The sequence below is a fragment of the Labrus mixtus genome, chromosome 2 (assembly GCF_963584025.1).
Source record: "Labrus mixtus chromosome 2, fLabMix1.1, whole genome shotgun sequence".
Lineage (NCBI taxonomy): Eukaryota > Metazoa > Chordata > Actinopteri > Labriformes > Labridae > Labrus > Labrus mixtus.
The window spans coordinates 17525693-17550230 of record NC_083613.1 but is presented as its reverse complement, the minus strand read 5'-3'; the positions used below and the strand labels follow the sequence as shown (position 1 = coordinate 17550230).

The window sequence follows — 24538 nt, the reverse complement described above, 5'->3', positions numbered from 1 at the left end:
TGTGGAATCAGTCCTCCAATAGGCACTTTGGTCCATAGCAAGCTCCCATAGCAGAGCAGGGTCATATATACTGAAGTCATCCAGTCTGAGGCAGAGTATATCCCCAGGCCCTCATTCCCCTTACCATCCATTTTATCTCACTGTGTATAGAGCAGGGAGCATTTGACATATTTCAAGTTTCTTTGCAGCCTTGCCTTAAGCTGGTGAATTCTTTATCCTTTTATTTAAGACTAGCATGTTCTACTAAGATGTAGCAAACCTCTTACCTGCTTTCAATCTTCCATCCTTAAATGTGATTACCAGGGTCTTTAATATAGGATCTTACACTTGTCTTGCCAACTTGCATAACAACCCTAAAGTAATGTCTGCAAGACTCGGCCTATTGAAATGTAAATTTCTTATCTAGTAGCTTGCCTTATCAAAATAAATATGCTACGCCTGTAAATAAGAAATGTGTTGGGACACCAAATGCCTGAAGTTTCTGCAAGGTGTTACAGCACACAGCCACAACTCCCAAACTGGGTTGTTATATATATGCAAAGCATCATCACTAAGCCATCCACTTTGTAGAGAGGAGACTGAGAATAATGGCGACTAAGCCGCAACACTACTCTCCCACCCACACAAGATCCCTTACACAAGCATGCAGGAATTGTATATATACATGCCCACACACTATTGAACATATATAGTTAGGGGTTTCAAATCGATAAGCATGCCCAACACAGAGCCTCCCTGACCTATTCTTACACTGACTAATTGCCAGGAAGAACTATTAGCTCGATAAGTATCACTTAATGTTCTTTCCCAAAGAGGGAGATACAGGCTATTCCAAAACAGACGGACATCATTTGACATCCAGCTTCCTGGGAATCTACCTAAATTATGCTTCTTTCGGGGAGCAGGTGTTGGTGGAGCCATGGAATTATTGTTTTCTGAATGGCGGTTTGATGGGATTAGAGAAATGAGGGACAGGGTTTAAGTCATGAACCGGCTGCTTCAACTCAGATAGCTGAGCTACATTGTGCCAGTAATGAGGTAGAAGACACTTGCTTGTCAACCCCTTTAATTTGCTTATTAGTTGGGATTCAGTGGGTCTGAGGATGCCTGCATAGAACCAAAGTGCCCAGTATGAGGTAGTCTGATGAAAAGCTTGGATATAGTTAATTATACCTCAGTATTGTTATTAAAACAGATAACCCCAGAAACAACCTCTTTAATGAATGTCAATGAATTCTCAGATAACCATTTTTATATGCCAGCTGGAGAGAAAATATCTTTAACCCATGTCACTTGACACTTTACAGGAAACCCTGTAATCTGTCTTGCTACATTTAAATCTTTCCCCTCTATCAGTCTGCTGTTGGACTCCAACCTCAAAATCTCCCTTAAATCATTTTATTATGCTTCTTCAGCTCACAGCTTCTGCTGTGCAGATACCCCCTTCCAGTAGTCCAAAATATCATGAAGGTCCTCGTCCTTTGCAAACTGAACCTTCTTACGCAGGGCATGACCTGCTGCTATATAGGATGCTTCCTCTCTGGGGCTTTTTTTGTAAGGCCGGAATCGCTCCCAGATCCGCAGTGTGCTCTCAGAGGAATACTCTGGACTGGAGGAGTAACCAGAGTTGTAGTTGTGGTGACGAGAAGGTGACAGCTGGGAGTATGTGGCTGTGGCATCCCTCTTGGTGCGGCCCAGTGGCTTAAGGAATGAAGCTTTCTGGGATGGTGACGGTGATTCATTTCCACCCTCATAGTAGAGTGCAGGAAAGGAGTGGCGGTGCTCAGAGCTGTGGTAGTCTGGCTGAACCTCCAAGTGGTGCTGCTGCTGTCCAGGGCCAACCAACCCACCTCCACTTACTTTATTACACCCCATCCCACCACCATTCACACTAACCCCACCACCATTTATGTTTCCCATCCCATTGCCATTGCAGCCCCCTACTCCTCCACTTACTCCACTTCCAACCCCTCCATCCAAACCCACAGGGCTTCCTTTTTCTCCTGGGTACTTGGGAGGATCACCAGCCTTCTCTGGTATATCTACACTGTACACCCTTGTATTCTTGACTGATCCACCAGCAGGGGCACCACAACGGTTCTTTACAGCAGTATCAGCACTTAACTGCCTTTGAAGTGGCCGCACTGCATTGGCTGGGGGTGGGTCACGGTAAGGAGGTGAGAGGAATCCACCACCACTGATGCCCGGCCGCTCTGACAGGGGCATGACCAGGGGAACTGGAGCCATGGAAGGTGGGTGAGGTTGATGATGTAGCTGAGGATGTGGCTGGGGATGAGGCTGGGGGTGAGACTTTGGATGCACTTTAGGAGATGAGGCCATAATCTGATCTCCAGGGTGGCCTGGTGAGAGGGGAAGAAGGTTTCGGGGGAGAGATACAATACAAGCTGGAGGCTGGGAGCAGGATAAAGAGGTGGCATTATCAGCTGTGGTTACAACATTGGCAGAGGCATCCAGCTTCAGGGCATCTATGCAATTGTTGATGATTTGGTTCACCTTGTCCACTTCCTTGGCAATTGTGGAGATCTCTGATGCTGAGCCATGGCCATCATCATCCGAATCCTCCCCAGCCTCTGTCCCATTCTCAGCCCCACCCCGCATATCCACAACTACTTCCCCTCCAACCCCTGTACTTCCAGCTGCCACCCCTTCCCTGCCTTCCACTGCTATTCCTTGTGTCCTTACATCCATGTAGCTGCCCTTGCCACCAATTGCCTCAGAAAAGGCAGTGGCCATTTTTTCCACCTGTGGCAAGGTGGAGAGGCGGGAAGAACTAGTGTTGGCTGAGCCGTGAAGCATGCCTGTGCTAGAGGAGGCAGATTGCGGCAACTTGCCTCCTGCTCCTCCTGAATGGTGGTGCTGGTGGTGAGCCTGCTCTTGGAGACGCTGCATTGCACTTGGGTCATTGGACACTGTAGCAGCGGCCTCTGGACCATACCTGAAGAACAATATATTCACTTTAACACAAGCAATCCATGAAGTTTCATTATCTAAAGACAGATTTGCATACATAATTTCTTCATTTTAATAAGGCCAGTAAGTGATTCCATGGTATGCTGTTTCAATAACAGCTCAAACATATATATATATTAGGGCTGGGCAACGATTAAAAGTTTTAATCGCGTTAATCGCATGAGTTCCTGTGATTAATCGCGATTAATTGCATTGTTATACGCAAAATCCAATAATGAATTCAAAAGTAGTGTTTAGCGCACTTTTATTGTAAATGTACTTCTCAACTTAAACAATGTAGTCAAAGCAAATAAATACAAAACTAAAGCTTATGGCATTCGTTGCAGTCTGGACGCAGAGTGGTGTGGGTCTCCTCTCTGCTCTGACTGCAGCTGGGTCTGCTGTGCGAGGCTATACTGACAGCCTGTGAGTGCTTTTGGAAGGGGGAGGGGCTCACGGCAGCACCCGCTGCTCGTTGAGGACAGTAACTGCAGAGCAACACGTGCTTTCACGTCAGTTTCTTACACCAAAAAAGTCTCCAATAACACCAGAAAAAGTCGCTAGATTTGTCGCTAGTAGCTGTTGACAAAAAAAGACGCCAAGGGGGTTTGGAAAGTCGCCAGATATAGCGAGAAAGTCGGCAAGTTGGCAAAACTGTTTTTCCTGTGAGCGCCACAGCAGACATGTGCAGCAGTAAGCAACATACGAGGCTCGCTCACGATGGAATTTTACAAAATAAAAGCCAGTGAGCAACAGACTTTTACAATAAGAAAATAAATAATAAACACTGCGTTAATGCAAGATAAAATAATTGTCTGCGATAATTAATTAATGAGTTAACGCGAAAATAACGCGTTAACGTGCCCAGCCCTAATATATATATATATATATATACATACTGTATATATACAAACTTTATTTTACCAGAGAACCCCGCAGAGGTCAAACAATGTCTTTTACATTAAAAGTTGTCAAATCATAACAGCAAGTCTGGCTGGCCCAAAGTTTTAATTTAGAATATAGTCAAAGTAAAAAAGGTTTAATTAATTGTTTAAAGCTTGCAAAATCGATGTGTGTCAAGAATTGAATTCAAACAAAATGATTCAGCATATGAAGGGATGTGCATAGCATACACTGTGACTCTCAAAGGAATAACATAATTTGTTATTTGTGTTGTGGTTAAAACATCCAAGATGTAGCTACTATCTGTGTTGTATGTCTTTTTACCATGCCTTTAAAATGACAAATTGTAGTGGTGTGAAAGGACTTTCATTAAACAAAATTTTATGTAAAAGAATATCTAGTACCTCATCTCCAAAATAGTTTTCTTCACACTTATAGCTTTCTGCTTCTCTTCCTCGATGCGACGACGTCTGAGACAGTAATAGACAAATCCAAGCACAATAACCATGCCAAAGAGACATCCCAAGATGGTCATGATGTAGTGGGTAGTTGTCGATGGATTGTTTCGCGGGTCCTCTGGCCCACGTGTGGTAAAGGACACACAGGTGTGGTTGTATCGCTGAGACTTGCTCACAGAAGCCACACAGAAGGTATAGTTTGTATGTGGTTTTAGCTTGTCCAAAGTGATTATCTCCTTCTTGTTTTTAAGGGGCATTATATCTGCAACAAAAGTTTGGTTGTACTGTGAAAGGATGTACATCTTACTGTAGGGTCGTGGGATCTGCACCATTAGAGAAGAAGTGTAGAAGGAGACAGTTTGAAGCTTCAGAGAAATCTGATGGCTATAGGTGGGGTCGGGAGTAGACAATATGGTTGGCTGATGATAGAGACCCTGGTCTGGGTTGTCGAACATTCCTGAACCGTCCTGGTCTGGCGTCTGGGAGGTCATCCCTGGAATTATCACACCATCACGACACATAGTCAAAAGAGTGTAACGGGCATTTCTTCCATGTCCAGGCAATGGGCTTAGGAGTGGATAACCAGTCATTTCAGGAGGTGTTTCGCACTGGAGGCGGTCATAGGTGCGGGTGACATTGTTAAATGCCTCAAGCCAGGTAAGAAAGCTGTAGAGATCACAGCCACAATGGAAAGGGTTTCCTGCTAGTTCACACACCATCAGCCTGTTGAGAACAGTGAAGGTAGAGGGATCTAGACGGGCCAACTTATTTGAAGATAAGTCAAGGCTGCTGAGGCTAGGGCTCTCCCAGAAGGCATTGTTGGAAATGACCTCAATGAGGTTGTGTTGCAAGAAGAGGCACTGCATTCGACCTAGACCTCTCAACATGCCCTCAGTCAAATTGGTCAGCTTGTTGTAGCCCAGCTGGAGAACCTGAGTGAAAAAACGAGAGTGGCACTTTTAAAATGTTTGGAAAACAAGACATAAAACAATAAGACTTTTGAGTTTGGTTGATAAATAATTTTTAAATGTGCACGTCCATAATGCTGTAATGGGATGTGTTTTATCAGGACACATCAAGTCAAATTTCAATAATCAAGCAAGCTGGGGAAATTTTACAACAGCAATGAACAGGTTATGAAAACCTTGCTGTAAGGCTTGATGAGTTCAGAAAATATTATTAGCTCAAATTACTTTAAAATATTATCATTGTGTAAGAACAACTGATACTAATAAGTTTAACCTCAATATAAAGTATTATTTTTATATCAGGCCACAAGTAATATACACAGTTATTTGTCCAGAGGATGTCCATGTGCAGATAAGTTAACAATTTAAGAAGCACGGTCTCCTGATTAGGATAAATATGATCAAGATAAAATTTTACAACCACATATAGACAGGTATGGTCTTACATAGTATGATTGACATAGGTGTTTATACAATGAGACAAATGTCTGTACAACATTAAAACAAAACAATGTGTGGATCCTGTAATAAAGATGCACATGTTAAGTTGTATGGGACCCCCTTCTGAAGTTTTAAGGAGAGTTTGTTTACTTCCTTGCCAAGTCAAAGTCTTTGTATGTGTGAGCATACCTGGTCAATAAAGATGATTCTGATTCTTGTCTGTATACATGTGAAACAGATTGTTCATTTTAAACTTTTTGGTAAAATTGGAATAACAAATACATGAAAAGAGTTGTATCCTGGGATGCTGACCTGTAGGTTGGCTTGTCCAGCAAAGGCCCCATCCTCGATGTAGCTGATTTCGTTCTTTGTAAGATTGAGGTCGGTAAGGTTTGTGAAGCGGAACATAGAGGTAAAGAGCACAGCCTTAAGTTTGTTCTCATTCAGCCTCAAGTCATGAACCTAAGGGAGACACGAAAGAGAGTTGATGACTTTAAGGTAATACTTTCCACCACCTGGCAGCCTTAGAAAAGGACACAAGAGCATATTACGCCTCCAAACATACAGTTTGCTGTCTAATTAGTCATTTTCCCAAATACACATGTGATGGTGTGTTTTTAGTTAATGACTAACTGTTCGCGAGCAGCTCAGCATCCCTATGAGATATGAAGCAGACGTAAATGTTGATGCTAGGAGTGTTGTGAAGATATGTTACCATTACTGTTACGTTGATACATTATGTTTAAGTTGTAATAATTAACTCATTAATTTCCAGATGGCTAATCGAATTTAAGCACTTGGTACTACCAATTAAAAGTTTCCATGGATCTGCCAGAACAGTGCTTGCTTATTTAGCATAAATTGACAAGTTCAAAACAGTAAAATAGAAAGGGACTAGTCATGGATATTTATTGGCATTTTCAGCAGCCAGTAGCTCTGAATATATGAACATCCAAATAAAAATGTAACAACAACCCGCAAGAGTCAGCTATCCCATTGAGTCTTTATAAATTATATTGTGTCCATAGATACAGTATTAGCATATCCCCCCAAGTACAAGATGAGTCATTGATGTAATTTGCCTTATTAATATCACAATAGTCAAAAAATTCATTCACAATTGCTAACATTTTATCTATTAATGGACATGTGATTATTATGGAAGAATGTGCAGTATTCATTTTTAACATTAAAGTTATTAATTAACATAAAGTATAGTTTAGCGGTTGTATAATAGGTAGCCTACGACACCAAACAAACCAACCTTAACCATCAGAGGCTCACAGTAAGAACAAGTGTTATTGTGAGTTAACAGAAGACCAGATTAACTTGCTGCCTTGCAAATCACTATCACAATTAATAGCATGTGCTTTTGTTTGAAATTATGATAATAAACTACAGGAAATCATGCGGTTTAATAGAGGTGGTTTTGAAGGTAGTAAAAGGCCCTTCTGATAGATAAGCTCATACTGACCGTACTGTTGATGTGCTGGGGGATTGTCTCGTAGGGTGGCTGGTTCTGACTGCAGATAGCCAGCCAGACGTAGCCTTTATCCCCCTCTATCAGCCAGCAGTCCCCTTTCACCATACTGGGCAGGTGGAGGAGCAAAAGAGAAGGGAGCAGCAGGGAGAGAAACAGGGAGGGAGACAGTGAGGAGAAATGGAGTCTGCTGGCCATGGTTTTGGATAAAGAGTGTTTGGGTAGCCTCAGTAGAAAGGAGTTAAAGAAAAGGAGTTGAAGGGAGGAAGGCAGCAAGCAGCAGTTTCAAATCAGGAGGAGGGTGCAGGTCAGGGGCAAGCAGGCCAAATTTAAGAAGAGAAAGAGAGGTGAGCGGAGGGGCGTCTTCACGGTGATTAGAGCTGAATTTGCAGCATGGCAGCGGGTCCCGTCCCCATTTTAGGTGTTCCAGGTCAAAGGATTTTGGAGACTGTCCCCCCAGCAGCTATGCATGGCCCCCGACAACTGTACGTCTTGAGGAAATACTCCTTCCAAGAGCAAGGCAGGAGGCCTATATAACACGCAGAAGGAGGGAGGGAGGGAGGTAGAGTAGGAGACACAAAAGGGAAGGAGGGGAGAATATTAACATTAGTTATAATGACAAAATGAGTAAAGCACAATATAATACAGTTCACATATCACCAGATGCTTGCGGAATTAATTTAGTTAAGTTCTCATTTCCAAAAGCATTTTGTAAAAAAACAGGTATGAATCTAATACCCATGCAACTCAATCCCTTCAAGGTAATGCACCACAGTAATAAATCCATTAACTGTCGTGATTATTTCATTAAGTCTTTAACAACCCCAACAAAATACATTTCGACTTCTCAAATGACACCAGGTGTTTTATTTTCTGTAATTTTTCATATGCTCGAAAATAACAGCCTGGTATGAGAATGACTTGCTGCTCTACTGTTCACACATTACCATATGATGCACCAATGGATATGGAAATTTGCCAGGACCTTGAAAGCAATGTTGCTTTTCTTTTGTGCTTTTGTCATTGTTAACAAAGTTCACCAGTTTGCAGCCGCAGCTTCAATATTGCAACTGTGAGGTACATAATGAAACAATAAAAATTTAATAGCTGCAGTTTATATTGGGGTGAAAATGGAGAGATGGGCTAAGTGGCAGACAGAGGAGGGCTGTTGTAATTTGCATGTTTTAACAGGATTCCAGTTGACATTTAGCTATTTACCTTTCTCAGGGGGATTTAACGTGGATTAGGCTCTAATCCAGCATAAAGTATTATGTATCTCATCACCACAGCTCTGAGTCTGTTAATTTGTTCCCAAAGTTTTGATTCCCTCCCAGGGGAAAGTTATCTTACCACAAAATGAATGACAGGGAGATTGACTGTAAGTAGAACCAAGTAATAGATCTTTCTTAATCTGAGTCTCAAGGGAGAATCCAAACATTTGCGTGAATTCTGTTTAAATTGATTGCTCACCAGAAAATGTAAGTAAAATAGAGCAACCATCCATTATTATTATTAGTTGTGTCATACATGGTATGTTTTTGTTTCAAGTTTCTTTTTTTTTGTTTTTGTAATTATGATAATTTCAAGAAAGCCTGTAGCCTGGGCACATGATTGGTTATAGCCCAGAGAACCAAGTGCATGCAGCCAATGTCCCGGCAGCAGAAGTCAGGCTCTCGAGTAAACGGAGCTCTCCCAACCTTCAGCGAGGTGATCAGGCACTACTACCGCCCAACGTCCCTGATAACCCAGCCACTACCATCGGCAACAGTGTTATCCCCACAACCACTGCCGTCCTCATTTATGCACTGCCTGCTCCGACCTCCAGCTCAGAGACAAGGAAGTGTTGACAACAGGAACGCGAGGAATACTAAGAAGGAATCCTTCCTGCATCTTATCCCATCTCCCCCTATACCATTTTTATTTTGTAACATAAAAAAGAGTACGAGAGACCTGCTCGTTTGTAATATTAAATAACAAAGAGAAAGGTCTTTAACCTGCTCGTTTGTAAAGCGTCCCGAGATAACATTTGTTATGAATTGGCACTATGCAAATGATGATTGATTGTTTGATTTAATGTTGGTGGCCATCTTGGTGTCTCTAAAAACTAAATCCTACCGATAATATTCACTAATAATTTTTGGGGTTTTTGGTGCATTCCAGTAAACACAGTGAACTAAAGTACTTCTACTGTCCAGAAACATAAATTGACAAATGCAAAATAAACAACGGTTTCAAAGCATTTACATAAAATATGTACAATATATCTATTCTTTGTACGAAAAACGTATTTGTATACGCCCCCCCTCTGTACTGTTAAGGTTGTCAGAACCCAATAAAGCCAATTTTGTGCAAAAAGGAAGCAGCAACATATTGTTATCCAATCTACTCAGGAGAAAGACAACTTTGGATGTTTCTATCTTGGCCCTCCCTTATAAGCTGTCTTCCTGCTGCTGCTCCTCCTCCTCTGTCTTCTCATCCTCAATCTACACCAGCACCTCAGGTAGCCGTTCGCACCACACCCCTTGCAGCTCTCAGTCCTCTCTTCAAATTGTTCCATGAAATTGATATTGACAATTCAATTCCTCCACCACAGTCCTTCAATTTGCCTTATTAACCCAGCCCAGTTGTCATCCCGTGTGTATGTGTGTGTATGTCAATGTGTGAAATAAAACACCCCCAGGAAGAGCAACTAACAGTCTAAGCTCAGTGAGACAACAACCAAAGAAACCATTTAAAACTTGATCATTATACAGTAAAAGCCATTCATTTATCAGTTGATTTTCTCATTTAACTGCGGCATAGTAGAGGACACATAAGAACGTGAACAAACGTTAGAAAAAAGACAAATCAAGTCTGGTGTCATGACGCGGCAATGGAATCCTGCATACATATCTTTATGGTAATGTACAAACAACGCCTGGAGCATACCCCTGAAATGTAAGCTGGATTTAAAGGACCCCCCCCCCCCCCCCCCCCCCCCCCCCTCCCACACACACACGCAAACGAACACACAAACACACAAATAAAATGTAAACTAACTAACTAACTACTGTAGACTATGTCATGCTAGTGATTACTGTTAGGTTGTTTTTCCCCGTCAGGATCTCATATTAGCAGCATATCTGATACGATATGACTGCTAGCCTGACATTTCTTTTAATGTGCTCTGCAAACATGAAAGATGAGTCAGTTACATTTCAAAGCTACATGTTTACTGCCAAAATAACCATAATCAGCCCAGTATTTTTAATTAATGATGCTGTAATGGTCCTGACCACACTCCTCTTATCCAATCATCAAGGTCATTCTCTTTTCTCTCTATCGATCTTGATCTGTTTCTCTTTATCTGTCCATCTTCGTCTTCTTTTTCGGTCCCTTCCTTTCATCTTCCTGCATTGTTTTAAGCCTGTTTATCTTTGCGTCCTTTCAACTAGAAACACAAATGAATATGCCTCATTGCCAAAACACCTTTTGTGTGCTATCACACTCGCTGTTTTTTATCACATTCTAGTGACTGGTTTATTTTGACAGGAAGCCAGTGACCCAATTTTTCAATTCTCTTTCTTCTCCAAAGCAGGCTCTCTTTGTGTTTAATTATTTTCCCTGATAGCTGGACTTTAATTAAAGCTTTGGATTTGACAAACAACAGTAATGATGTCGGGTCACAGAAGCAAATGGAAAGTTCCAGAATTAAGACGGGGCGGGGGTGCTGAGTATACCTGACAAAAGAGGTCTTTTGTCATCATTGCAAAAATCACAGGATGAAAATGAATCCTCAGCGATCTCAGAGTAAAAATACAATAATATTGAAATGAAAAATCAGTATTTATTTTTTGAATGCATTCCCTTTTCAAGGTTTTGCTTTTATACCCAGCAAAGAAAACAGAGTAGTTTAATGTTTTTGGCTCCCATATTTCGCAAGTTGATATAAAAGATCTAGGATGTTTTCATAGTACACAAAATGCTTCTTTTGTTTGAATTCACAAATAACTTAAAATAATAGTTTTTGAGCATAATTTTTTTTATCATCATTGTTATTAGCATTAATATTATTTATAGCTGAACCTGCCATGGTCTAAAATGTGCAGTTTTATAACTCTTTATAAGGGAATTTAGAAGCCTCAATTACCTTCCAAATAATAAAAGAACGAGTCATTTTTTGCATTAACATTCAAATAATTGACCTGTCCCTTTTCAAACCAATGGAGAATGATATAAGCTAATATTAGGGAGGTATGTAGAGGTAAAACCCTGGAGCTATAGGACTGTGTCATTTGTATTCTATTGATGTGCAAAGCTTGAAGAGAAATACGGTATATTTAACTTGTTCACTCACGTCCTTATTTCCACTTTCCTATTCTTATCCATATTAACTGAGCTTTGCACCAAATCCAGTCATGACACAGCTCTTTAGGGCCTGATTGACAGCCCAATCTAACACAACATTAAAACGACTTCATTAAGTTTCCTGGGTGAGTTTTAGATGAAGTGAAGAGATGAATATTTGAAACAGTGACCACTGACATTTAAAGAGGAATTGCAGCATATAAATACTTTCTGATATGTAAGGATGGAGGAGCATACCATCCATAACTCCCTCTTTCCACAATTACTATTTGAAATTCAATAATGATAGTCAGGGAGGTGACCTGCCCTGTCCCTGCTGGCAGGAGCCCCATTGGGATTGAGCTCTCAATGGGCTGGTCCTCTCCTGTAGAGGGGTACACACTTTTTTTTTTTGGCTAATACTTAATGCTCACTAATATTGTTGCTCTTGTTTTAGGAGACCCACATTACTTTCAACTCATTCCTATGTAAATTAATTTGCAGCAACGTTAGACACATGTCAGCAGGTCTTTGTGTCATAGTGAACACAGATACAGTTTGCTTTTGGTTGTCTACGGGTGATGGCATTGTCTGCTCTTTCCCGAATATACTGGGAAAAATGTGTTGCACTACACGTAGCAATGATAGAAAGGTCTAATCTGTTATCAATACTCTATCACTTCCACTTTGTTCTTTTTGTGTCATGTCTTGCCTCCTGAGACTCCTCCAACCGACCTGTCTGATGGAGAGAGTTTCCTGCTGTGAGGTGCAGGTGTGAACAAGCAACTCAGGAGGATTTTAGGAACAGCCTGCTCAGAAAATGTCAGGGGTCCATGTGTAAAAACAGCTTGAGTTTCAAGGACTGAGGAGAGAACCAAGAACCAGGTGATAAACCTTTCCACTGAAATAGAAGAATGAGGAGCGATAGAAACAGAGATGGTACAGATAGAGGAAAGTGTTCAGGACCATGACAACAAAACAATTTTCCATATGTTGTTTGTAAACCAGTCAAGCATCACTTAGTGATTCAGAAATCCAAAAGTCCATAGTCATTCATCTGACAAATCTGTCATCAGTCAACCAGTCAGGCAGCCAACGTCTTAGCTTGTCAGCCAGTCAATCAAAACAGTCTTGTCAGTCAGCAACCCCATCTGCCAGCCAGTCATGTGCTTGGATAGTCAGCCAAACAGACGGCCAATCGTGGAGAAGCATAGCATCTAGTCAGTCAGCTTTTCAGCCAGGTACCAGTGTGGGAAGCACCATGAAAGCACTTGGAATTATGCCTATTAGTGCTATCTGTGCTTCCCAGCCTGCCAACCAGTCTGCTGGCCAACCATACCTTCAAAGCCAGTGCCTTCAGTCCCTTCAAATCCATTTTTCTCTCTTTTCCTTTCAACTTTGCATGAAGCTGCTGCAGTGTTCCTACAAAACCGATGCATACATAACATTCTCTTCTGATACGTCTGATTTTCCCAGGTTAATTTATTCCATGTCTACAGTTAGGTGTCTTGCCTGCATTTCTTCATTTGTGTTTCTTTTGACAAAATGTTTTTCTTCAGTTTATTTATTTCTTTCTTCCCTTTTCTTTTAGAAATATTATTTTAAGTCGTTTTCTTAAGTGTGCCCAAGTTTAGGGTATCTCTATAATTTTATAGTGAAAAAAAATTCTTAAATCAAAAATAAATAAATCTTAAAAAAAGAAAAGAAAAGAAATGTTTCAAATTATGTTACAAAGTACATTGGTTTTTACAACGGATTAAACTGCAACTACCTTTCTCTCTTCCCCACCCACTCCCTGTCCTGGCTCACTTTTTTCTCGAGCTCTTTCCTGTACATTGGATTCTCTCCAGCTTTGTTTTGAGTGGATCTAACATCTGTTGCTGTCTAGTAGACAAAGTCCCACAGGGGAAAACAGACCAGAGAGGAAGTGTTTTTTACCCTGCTTTAAGCTACTTCCCTTGTTCTCTGAAAGCTGGGTTTAGTTTGCCAACACAAACTTCTAGACAGGAGGAGGACCATCATGGGAAAGCACAGCTTTAGCAATGGGGATGTTAAAGGTTCAACTAAATAAAAAAAAGGCATTAGTGCCAGACATGATGCTACCGAAATTTGCTTTGTGTGATAGTTCTTACTGTTAAGACGTAACGATGACTCTAAACTCCGTCATTTACAACGTCATATGAAGATACATATTTTGCAATTTAGTGCATGGCTCCAAACTGAGCAGCACACTATTTATCTTCTGCCCTAGTTACTGTAGAAAGTCTGAATATATATCCCTGGACTAGTCTTGATGGGATAGTTTCTACTGACAAAATAGTACCAATTTACACATCCTTTCATTTTTGGATGGACAATTAAACATCACCAACTTTTCAATGAAATCCAATTTTCTTAATTGACGCCCCCATTCAACTTAAACTGCCTCTTTAACACCGACTCCAGTCAGTGGTTTGCTAAATGTCCAAGGGCGACTTACAGCATCCAGCTGAGACAGACACTTATATGTTAAACTCATCAGTTACAGGTCTGTACTGTAAATACAAGCTGGAAAAGCAGGGGCTCAATATGGTTATTCTTACAATGTTTGTACGGATCAAGAATGCCCCGATCTGAGCTATGGAGTAAGTAAAAAAGAAACCTTTACAAATGTTGGCTGCAGGATCTCTGGGTGATTGCTCCCTCTTATTCCAATTTACTTTAACCAAGTTACTAGTGAGCGTCTATACCATTCCCAGCTGTATTTCTACATGAGATTCAGTCATGCTTAGTTGCATTTTCACAAAATGAACCCAAAGACAAGCCCAAGGCCATTCTTTTCCATCACTGAAAAGTGACTCAAGGAGTTAGAGAACATACTGAAGGCAGGGTAAATTTTATCCTATCAGACTCTTCCCTTCTTATTTATACCTACAAAAAGTAATGCACAGTAAACCCTCACAATCTCCTTGTTCGTCGAGGTCTAAAACAGTTGACAAGGAACCCTTTAGAGTCTATATGAGAGATAACAGACCTTCAGGTAACAGTGATGTAAACCCATCTTCAGCAATATAAAAAGAGTCTCTGTTCTGGCTGCCCAGCATTTAGTATGCAAGGTGATGTAGTGGATATAGACTAATATACTTTGCTTAAGGTGAGTTGTTTCCAACCTGGGGTCCGGGCCCCAGCTAACGGGAACGTGTGGCTTTGTTTGCTCTGAGTTTGTCAAAATTACATTTTGGATAGTTCATACAAAAAGTGTTTTGGTGAGAACAGGTGTGTGTAGGCCTATTCTGTTGGGATTTTATCTACAAAATTTAAATTGATGATTATTTTTGACAGTAATGCATCACTTTTTTTTCATTTGGATCCAGGGGGGACTAAGCTTGTATAACAAGGAGGGCTAGGGGGGATCCAAGGCCCAAAAGGTTGGAAACCGACGGCTTTAGGTGGCTGTCCGGGGCAATGAAAGTGTCAATCAAAGCAGGACTTTCAACCCAAAGGCCAAGGTTTGTGAAATACATGTCAGTGTTGACTAACTATTTTGACCGAAGCCATAATGTGTTTCCATGTGTTAACCATGGCCTTGATGTGCCTAACCAAATCTAGAGAGATCAATTAAAAATACCCACTAACAAAGAATATTTTTTCCCGGATGCAGATATTAGCTGCCAGACTCGTAAAAGAAAAAATGGATTTGCGCACATATTCAACAACCACTCACACAAATTAATTGAGAGAGCTGCACAGAGTAAAATAAAAGGCAAACAATGTCACTATATGCTGTGAGCGCAGGACTGCAGCTGCTCCCCCTCTGATTAAAGCCCAATCTAAAGTCATCATGTCTCTTGGTCAAGTCAAGGCAACAATGAATGACAGCAATCTCCTTATCTGACAAAATGAGCCCCTCCATATATATATATATATATATATATATATATACATATATATATATTGTCAATATACAATACAATATTGTCAATAAAATACTGTCATTATTGTATTGTCATTTAAAATGTCTGGTTTCATAATCAGCCTTAACTGTAGCAGATGCATTTGAAGAAGTCCGAGGCCTCTCCTCTGATTTCTCATCTTGTGAATTCTGTCCTTGCAAGTGAATGCTTTAAATCCCAATGAGATACTGGGTCCACAAAGCCTTCATTATGCTGAGTTTCTGTACTTGTGTCTAAATACTGTGTGCCCCTGGGTATGTGCTTGTACGCAATGGCTATACCTTTGTGTCTTAGTTACTTAAAAAAAAACTCATACAGGAGCTCTACCCGGTAGAGGTAACAGCCCTCGATGGGAGCAGAACTCGCTTACCTATAGGGAGGCAGCGAAATGTATACATACCGGTATCTATATGGAGGGACATACATTTAATGAAAGAGACAGTAGGAATATTGTAATTGTAAGCAATTGCAGGTGAAGGTAGGAAAAATGGACTGCAGTAAGGTTTCATTTCCCAATTCTGCATCTCTGTCATTTAATAATAATAATTTATTGATCCCGTGAGGGGAAATTTGTTTTTTCACTCTGTCTAGTAAACATGCTACACAAACATAGGCTGAAATACACACACATGCACAAACAGGGTCCTATGGACATGCACTAATGGAGAGGTTTCAGAGTGAGTGGGCTGCCCACAGCGGGCGCTCCTGAGCTTGTGGGGGGTTAGGTGCCTTGCTCAAGGGCACCTCGGCAGTGCTCAGGAAGTGGCCTGGCACCTCTTGGTCCATGCCGGGACTTGAACCGGCGACCCTCCGATTCCCAACCCAAGTCCCTACAGACTGAGCTACTGCCGCCCACACTATTTTAACAGGGAGAGAAAAGTATGAGGCAAGATTCAGTTTTTAACCTTCAAGCATGGACTGTATCTCTTTAAATCCAGCGTAGTAAGGATATCTGAAAGTATCAGAACAATATGTTAAGATCATATGCTAAACCCTTAAAGAAAAAAACCTACCAATACCAATTCTTATTTTTAGAATAAAAATTAGACATGTCTTCTTCAAATAACTTACAACAGATCATTTTAGACCTGGTGGAATGAAGAGTAGCAACTTAATCTAATAGTTAAAAGAAAAAAAATCTCTTAATGTGCTTCTTTTTTTTTTTTTTTTACTCTCTTCCATTCACTTCTGTAGTGTAAATGAGTGACAGGTGTCATGACTGTCTAAAAGGTTTGCTCCATCGTCATCTCACATATACTCTGCCATCTGTACACTAGGTTTGATCTGTCAGCCAAACCATCAGTTTGACATCAAAGCAGCAGCAAGCCTGTGGAACTGAGCATTTTCTATAAACTGTCACAAATCAAGTCGTCCAGGGACAGAAATATCCGAATGACGGCTTTGCTCTGTCGCAAATTATTGTGGAAAACATCAGGAAAAAAACGTACAATCAAATCAGGCGGCATATGCACCACTAGATACAAGCTTTAACTCCGTCATACACACACACAAGCACAGTGCACAGACAGAGGAGAAGCAGGAACGTGTAGATATACCGGGAGATGTGAGGAAACGATGGGGTGCATTTTGGGCATCATCAGTCACTGTAATTGCTTTTAAACAGACTTAGGTGTTTTGCCTTGTCCTGCTGAATGTGTGGCAGAGACAAATGCAAACACATCATTCCTCACAAGACTGCATCTGTCGGAGATGAATTACGAGGAGAGAAGAGAGAGGGAGGCCTTACGGAGAGGGAAGTGGGGTTTTAGATTTGTAATTTTTTCCTTAATGATTTTCTGTCACCAATACATTGCTTCCTTGTTCTATTTTTATAGAACATCTCTTTCTTTACTCCGAATTTGGAAGATTCCTGTCCTTTTTTAAAATCCCTTAGTCTAGAAACGCCAACTCAACGAAAGATCTTTTCCATGGGCCACAGATCATCATCTGTTGTACACTTGTACAATAAAACGTTTGTGATATAAACTAGTCATCTGTAAAATTTGCCAAATTAACAAAGGCTTCTAATCTTGCTAAATCAGAGTCTCTCCTTCAGGAATCTGGTGACTGTTTTACTTCTGAATTTTCGAACTCTCTTTCAGGGAATTCGGTTATTTAGTTATTGTCTCTGGAAGTTCCAGCACAGGACTGGCACTTTAAGACTCTTCACTGATTCCAACAGGAGAAGCCAACATAAATTCCCTGGTACTGTCCTTTCTCATTTGGTCTAAAACCACAGAAGCCCAAAAAGCCCAAATGTGGATAAAGCATACCAAAAATGTCTGTGGGTGATTCCAGTTCATCAGAAAATAATTAAATTGTAGACAAATAGGGCTACTTACATGTTTTCCACAATGTATTCTAATGCCATACACCATCCCAGTTTAAATCTTATCAAATGAACTACTCAAAACTGAGTACACCTTATCTTTTTTTAAAAACTTATTTTAAGTCACCTACTTTAGTAAAGTCCTTCAACTCCTATGATTCCAAAGGTTGGTCCAGTGGAGCCTTTCATACATCTCTGTCCCAATGGATGCAAAATATTCTGGTATTTACATGTTTGTATTCAACAATCAGTGGAAGATGTGTTTCATGTTGCATAATGGTCGCAGTTCGGTTGAGTGTAGGCTCCAAATTATGGATGTAAATTAGTTGAGCGGATTGACCCTTCAGGGTGAGCAAGACCCCTTTGCTTCAATTCAGGGTCCTGCTCACCTTGTCAGGGTTCTAAGCTGTGATAACAACCCACTCATATACATTATCTCTTACTTATTCATGTTGGCTCTGTGACCTGTATGCTACACATGCCAGTGGTCTTATGAAGTAGGAAGTGGGAAGTGGGTGTAAGCTTGTCTAGCTGCTGTTAGGAGCTGTCTATGGACACATTGCCTGCTGCTTAACTCAGCTAAAACAGAAATTATGGTTATCTAGCCAGCGAGGCGGTCATTTGTACCATTTCACTCTGTCTCTGGATGACTGTACTGTTCATTGCAGGTACTGAGTTAAGAATCTTGGTGTGCTTCTTGATCAGACACTTTCGTTTGATTGACATTTGAAGGAGGTGACTTGAGTGGCCTTTTCTCGAATCAGAAACATTGCCAAGATTATATCAATCCTGTCATTTAAGCACGCTGAGGTCCTTATTCAGGCCTGTGTGTCATGCAGGTAAGATTATTATAATGTTTTTCTGTCAGGTTTGCCAAAGAAGAGTTTCAAGGTCTGCAGATGGTTCTGAATGCAGCAGCTCATGTTCTTACTTGAGCATGTACAAACTAACATATTACTCCATTGCTGGTCTCGCTTAATTGGCTCCCTGTTCGGGTTACATCAGATAAGGGGCTGCTGCTAACTCATAAGATAGTTAACGCCAGTGCACCTTCGAACCTGTCTGACCTGGTGGACCCATACGACGTGCCTGCAAACACCAGATACATACAAAAAAGACAAGAAATAACAAGTAAAACCAGTAAATATTTATCAAAATCAACAACAATTCCAGATAGATTAGGCAAAACATCTACAGTCAGATGTGTTTGCTTCCAAGTAAATCAAATTAAGTAAAATAAATTGGAAGGCCTTATTAAAATCATTTAAGCATAGGAGCTGAAGTGTACCAGGAAGGGACTGAGTTTATGAAACGTAAACATAAAGCATTTCAGGGGCATCAACAACTGATCTGTTCCAGGACAGCATGCCCTTCACCACACAGAGCAAACTCTGCACTCAACAACCAATGACACGCTGCACTCGAATCTGTCTCATTCAGTTGAGTTCAAGGTTGTGGATGTACTGATCATGTGAAGTAAAATACTGAATTGCTTAGATTGTTTTAATTGTTTTTGTATTTAATGGATTCTCCTGTGGACCCAACCAAATGCCTCCTCAAGGACTCAATAAAGCGTCTAGCCTCGTAGCACATCATAACGTACCATATCTGTTTACATGAACTAATGTTTCTTTCATTTTTTCCATTTTAAATTATTCTATACATGTCACTTTTCTAGCAATCTCTTATAATTGTATATATTGCTGTAAATTCATGTCTTTATTTCCAGTCTGTTCCTTTGTGAAGCACTTTGCATGTTTGTTCAGTGTGAAAGGTGCTAAATAAATGAAGCTGAGTTGAGTTGAGTGTTAACATCAGAGCAACAGAAACTGAAAAAGGAGAGCCAAATAGAAAAAAGAAGCTTATCATCTGAGTGCTGTGGAAGCAGAAACCTGACATGGCCTCCACAAGAAGAAGTGAAAAGAGCAGCAGTTGAGTCAGTCTGACAGATATGGACTGTGTCAGGCAGAAGCTATGAATTCTGGTGTTTCTAGGAATGTGTATATTGATGCCTTTGGCAGCTTTTACACGGATTAAGTTTTCTCTTAGATTCTGCTCTACAACCACACAAACTGAGTTATTGATGTCGGGGTGTCTCTGTCACAGGTGTTGTAATGTGGACTCTAACCGTGTTAGTTATTTAATCATACATTTCTTGAGTGTGAAGTGTCACCACTCAGACAAATGAGAATTAGCTGTTTGAAGGTTAGCGGCGTCTAGAATACAAATATTTCAGAATTCATCTTCAACATGTTTACTTGAGTTATTTAGTTTTCAGGATTGAACAATGTTCAAGTCCATTGAGAGAGTGTTTGGCATAGAGCAAAAAACAAAGATTGTTTTTCTGTGCCTTTCTTTTGGCTGGAGAACAAAAAATGGGGCCATGGTCTCTGTTGCCTCTGAGGTCTTTCATCTGATTCTGCTATTCTCAATGCCACATCTTAGTAACGTTGTTTAATGATTAAGGATAGCATTGGAGAACGTTAACAACGTATGCAATGAGGACAGCCATACAAAATTTAGCCAGAAGGACGGCAATGAGATTTTTCCACAAACCAATATTTATTTGGGTTACTCATTTCTCTATCATTTCATTGTAACACTTTTTCAAACAGATACAGCTCATTATGAAGAATTTATTGGTTCCTGTTCTCAAAAAGAATGAACTCTGTGCACCAACTCCCACATCCTTCGAATCAAATGAATCAACATGATGAAATCTCTTTGGGTGAAACATGTGGAACAAGATTTGCATTGACTTCTTGCTCTTCCTCTCATTGAAAAGAACACAAGTTCTAATATTGTGAAAAAAAGTTTAGAAATGAAATGACACTAGATGCACTGCATATCCAAAAGTTTATAGACTATTGTATGTCTACAGTACAACTAAATCATGCACAACTATTCTGCTTAAGTCAAGCCACCAATGCAAGGATGTGACAGGTCACATCTGACAACAGATGTTTCTTTTTTTGGCAGCAGAAAGGAAATACTCAAGCTCTCCTGTTCTAGTGATTGCAAACCTTTTCATCAGTGTGTATTTTTTTTTCATCCAATGCCTTTGAATTGAAGTGAATTTAATTGGAAAAGTGACTGCAAGGAGAAAAAGATGTATGACAGACAAAAGAAGCTGAATTTAAACCTTAAAGTGAATAGAAGTGCACATTGATTTAACAGTGTTCAAGAAAATAACAAAAATAGTTTGGAATTTATGTTCAGGGGAAAATAAAATTGAATACGTAAATGTTGGCAAGTGTATAGAAAACTTGGTGGAAAAGTTATCCCTCAATCCTTAAAAAAAGGCTTAAAGAAAAGCATCACCTATAAAGCATTTTTTCTGTAAGTCTATTTTTTTGGGCTAATTTTGTATTTTTTTTAAATAAAATACTTATTTTGCTCACAACAGGATGAAGTGCACACCACCTCTGTGTTATAATTGGAATTTACAGCATCTAAAAGTTTCTATGTAAATTGTAAAAATTATTCTAGAATTTTTTCACAACTTCCAAACTGTTTTTCCCCTTGAACTGTTTCACAACTGTGTTAGAGCAAGTTTACAGCATAAATACAATCAATATGACACTTAGGTGTTGTTGTCGACCAGGTTAAATTATGCCACCTTGTAATTTAGAATACAAAATACAAATACCAAACAGGAAAACTTAAGACAAGAAAGACCATAAAAGACTTTACAGAATAAATTAAATAAATAAATAATAAATGATAAATAAATTTCACTGAGATTATAGTTATAAAAACTCCTTGTGCACAATATTGCTTACATCATGCTTGTCACATAATAAGGCAAGGCAAGGCAATGCAAGTTTATTTATATAGCACATTTCAACAACAAGGCAATTCAAAGTGCTTCACACAAGACATCAAAAAGCATCATGACAGAGGAAAGAAAAGAAACATTGAAAACACTGAAATGATAAAATCTGAAAATATGTTCAAATAAAAATAATTCTAATGAAATTAATTGAAGTAAAAATATTAAAAGAGTTAAAAGTTACAGTGTACAGTTAGAGTTAGAGTTTAAAATGGTATTAAAATTGTTTAATTAAAGGGGCTATATGTAACTTTCAAAAATACTGCGTTTGTAGCGATGCCGCATGGCCGTTAGGTGAACTGCACCAGTAACCTGTTGCTCGCTCTCCCTAGCGTGCTCGTCATGCGTGCTCGTACGTACACAAATGTGTACAAACCTTGGGGAACTCCACAAGTAATTTTTGTTTGCTCAGATTTGAAGTTACCTATAGACATGAAGAAGTCCCTGTCCTTTAAGTAGGATTTAAACCAGTTTAGTGCTGTGCCAGAAACTCCCACCAAGTTTTCCAGTCGGTCGAGTAATATATTGTGGTCAGCTGTGTCGAACGCAGCACTGAGATCAAGTAAAACTAAGACTGAGGTTCTGCCACTGTCTGTGTTTAAACAGATGTCATTAAACACTTTAACCAGAGCTGTCTCTGTGCTGTGATTTTGTCTAAAACCTGACTGGAAGACATCGAAACAATTGTTCAATGTCAAGAAGTTATTTAACTGTTGAAAAACAGCTTTTTCGATTATTTTACTGAAAAAAGGAAGATTTGATATAGGTCTGTAATTGTTCATTATTGACTTGTCTAGATTGTTCTTTTTTAATAGTGGCTTGATGACTGCTGTTTTCAGGGCCTGTGGGAAGACACCTGAGAGAAGAGTCATGTTTACAATTTGTAACAGATCTGGAGCCATGACTTGGGAAACTTTTTTGAAAAAACCTGTTTGCAGAATATCAAGACAGCAGGAGGAGGAATTTATTTGTTGTATAATGTCCTCCAGGTTTTTAAGGTTGATTTGATTAAATTGCTTTTAAATGGACACAGCACATATCCTGATCCTGATGATGAGTTACTGACAGTTTGTCTAATTCTCTGGATTTTTTCAGTAAAGAAGGTGGAAAATGTATTACAGGCCCTGGTAGAATGAAATTCAGATGCTATTGACACAGGAGGGTTTGTTAGCCTGTTGACAGTAGCAAACAGGGCACGAGCATTATTATTGTTTCTGGTGATGATGTCATTGATGATGATGATGTGATTGCCTCCCTCTGTCCTGGGAGTTATCAACATGGATGTTAAAATCACCAACAATAATAACGCAGTCAAAGTCAATGCAGATCACAGACAGCAGTTCAGTGAAATAATCGAAAAAGTTTGCACAGTATTTCGGTGGCCTGTAAATATTTAGGAACATGGTTCTGGGGGTGGACTGAAGGGCCACATATTCAAAGGAAGCAACATTTCCAAAAGATAATTGCTTACATTGGAAGGAGTCATTAAACAAAACTGCAACTCCTCCTCCTCTCTTATGCATTCTAGCCTCGCTTACAAAACTGAAGTTGGGAGGGGTTGACTCGATAAGAACAGCTGCACTGTTATTTTGGTCGAACCAAGTTTCAGTTAAAAACATAAAATCAAGCTTGTGCTCAATAATAAAATCATTGATTAAAAATGATTTCCCTGCCAGTGATCTAATGTTTAGTAGAGCCAGCTTTAGGGTCCTAGAAGATTCATCTGCTAATGTTTTTGGGGACAGGTTGTGGCTCAAAAGGAATGGATGCTAAGTTTGACAAGTTTGCAAAAATCACATAAGTGCCTTTTGTTTTCTTGGCAGAGTCCCCTTTATTCTTCTATTACCTATCATCACAGAGATTTTGGAACCTACTGACATGCAGGGCCCCGGCTTGTCCTGGAGAGTCATGACTGCTGATATCCTTGCAGCCTGGAGGTGGGTCAGTGAACTCCAGGTGGGGGGAGGAGGGAGATAGGGTGATTAGGGAAGAAGATGATGATCTGATCGGGGTTCGAGGGGGCAAGGGCGATGAGACTTCACAGGTGTTGGTTAGGGGTTCGAAGGTGGGTGGAGACCCCTCCTCTTGGTTCCGATGTCTCTCCTCTTTAGGTCTCTCCTTAGATGCTGGCAGACGTTTTCATCCCGCTGTGTTTTGTCTTTCTTGAAAGCTGTTTTCTTTTGTCTCTTGTCCTTGACAGAGAGAACTGATGGCTGAGGCAGGGAGTAAAATAGGTTAGAGGTGAACAGTTTCACCCCTGACATGTTCAGGCAAAATCCATCTGCCTTAAAAAGATGTCTGCGTTCCCAGAAAATGTTAAAATTGTTAATAAAATTCCCTGAATGAGCATTACATGCAGTTGTAAGCCAGTTATTCAGTGCCAACAACATCCAAGGGGCTGACCATCTTCAGCAGACCAGTGAAGTCCTGTTTCAAGACTTCAGATTGTTGTTTTGTGACATCATTCTTCACAGTTGGGTGTTCAGCCACAATATGCAGGATCGTTTCTGTTAAATCAGATACCGTATCTCTGGGAAAACACAGTACTTCTGTGTTTTCACCACACATCCTTTGTACATCTTTAACAGCAAAGTCACCCACAATCAGAGTTTCAAGCCCAGGCTTTAGCTTTCACTGTAGTCTTTTACTTTTTGATATGCTTCCAGTCCTTACCCTGGTGTCTGAGGATGGAGGACCAGATGAAGATTCAGGGCTCGGCAATAGAGAGGAATATATGTTCTGTAGTTCCAGATTCGGTGGTAGGGGAGGTTTGTTCCTAACTTCCTCACTTCTAAGCGATTCATCTTTGTTTCCAGCACTGTCATTTTCTGAAGAAGTTTGTGGTAATCATCCTTGGAGAAGGGAGGCATCTTGTTGCTGATTAGCTTTAGCTTTGTAC

General features: G+C 40.1%; 1 protein-coding gene across 1 annotated transcript; it reads right to left on the bottom strand.

The window, feature by feature from the left end:
• Positions 1-1288: 1288 nt before the first annotated feature.
• elfn2a (extracellular leucine-rich repeat and fibronectin type III domain containing 2a) lies at positions 1289-7738 on the bottom strand. The gene is made up of 4 exons (XM_061053832.1): positions 7215-7738; positions 6053-6202; positions 4278-5263; positions 1289-2956 (listed from the first exon to the last, which is right to left on the bottom strand). Exons 1-4 carry the CDS (start codon positions 7416-7418, stop codon positions 1417-1419), a joined length of 2880 nt encoding a protein of 959 aa, XP_060909815.1. The 5' UTR covers positions 7419-7738; the 3' UTR covers positions 1289-1416.
• Positions 7739-24538: the final 16800 nt, after the last annotated feature.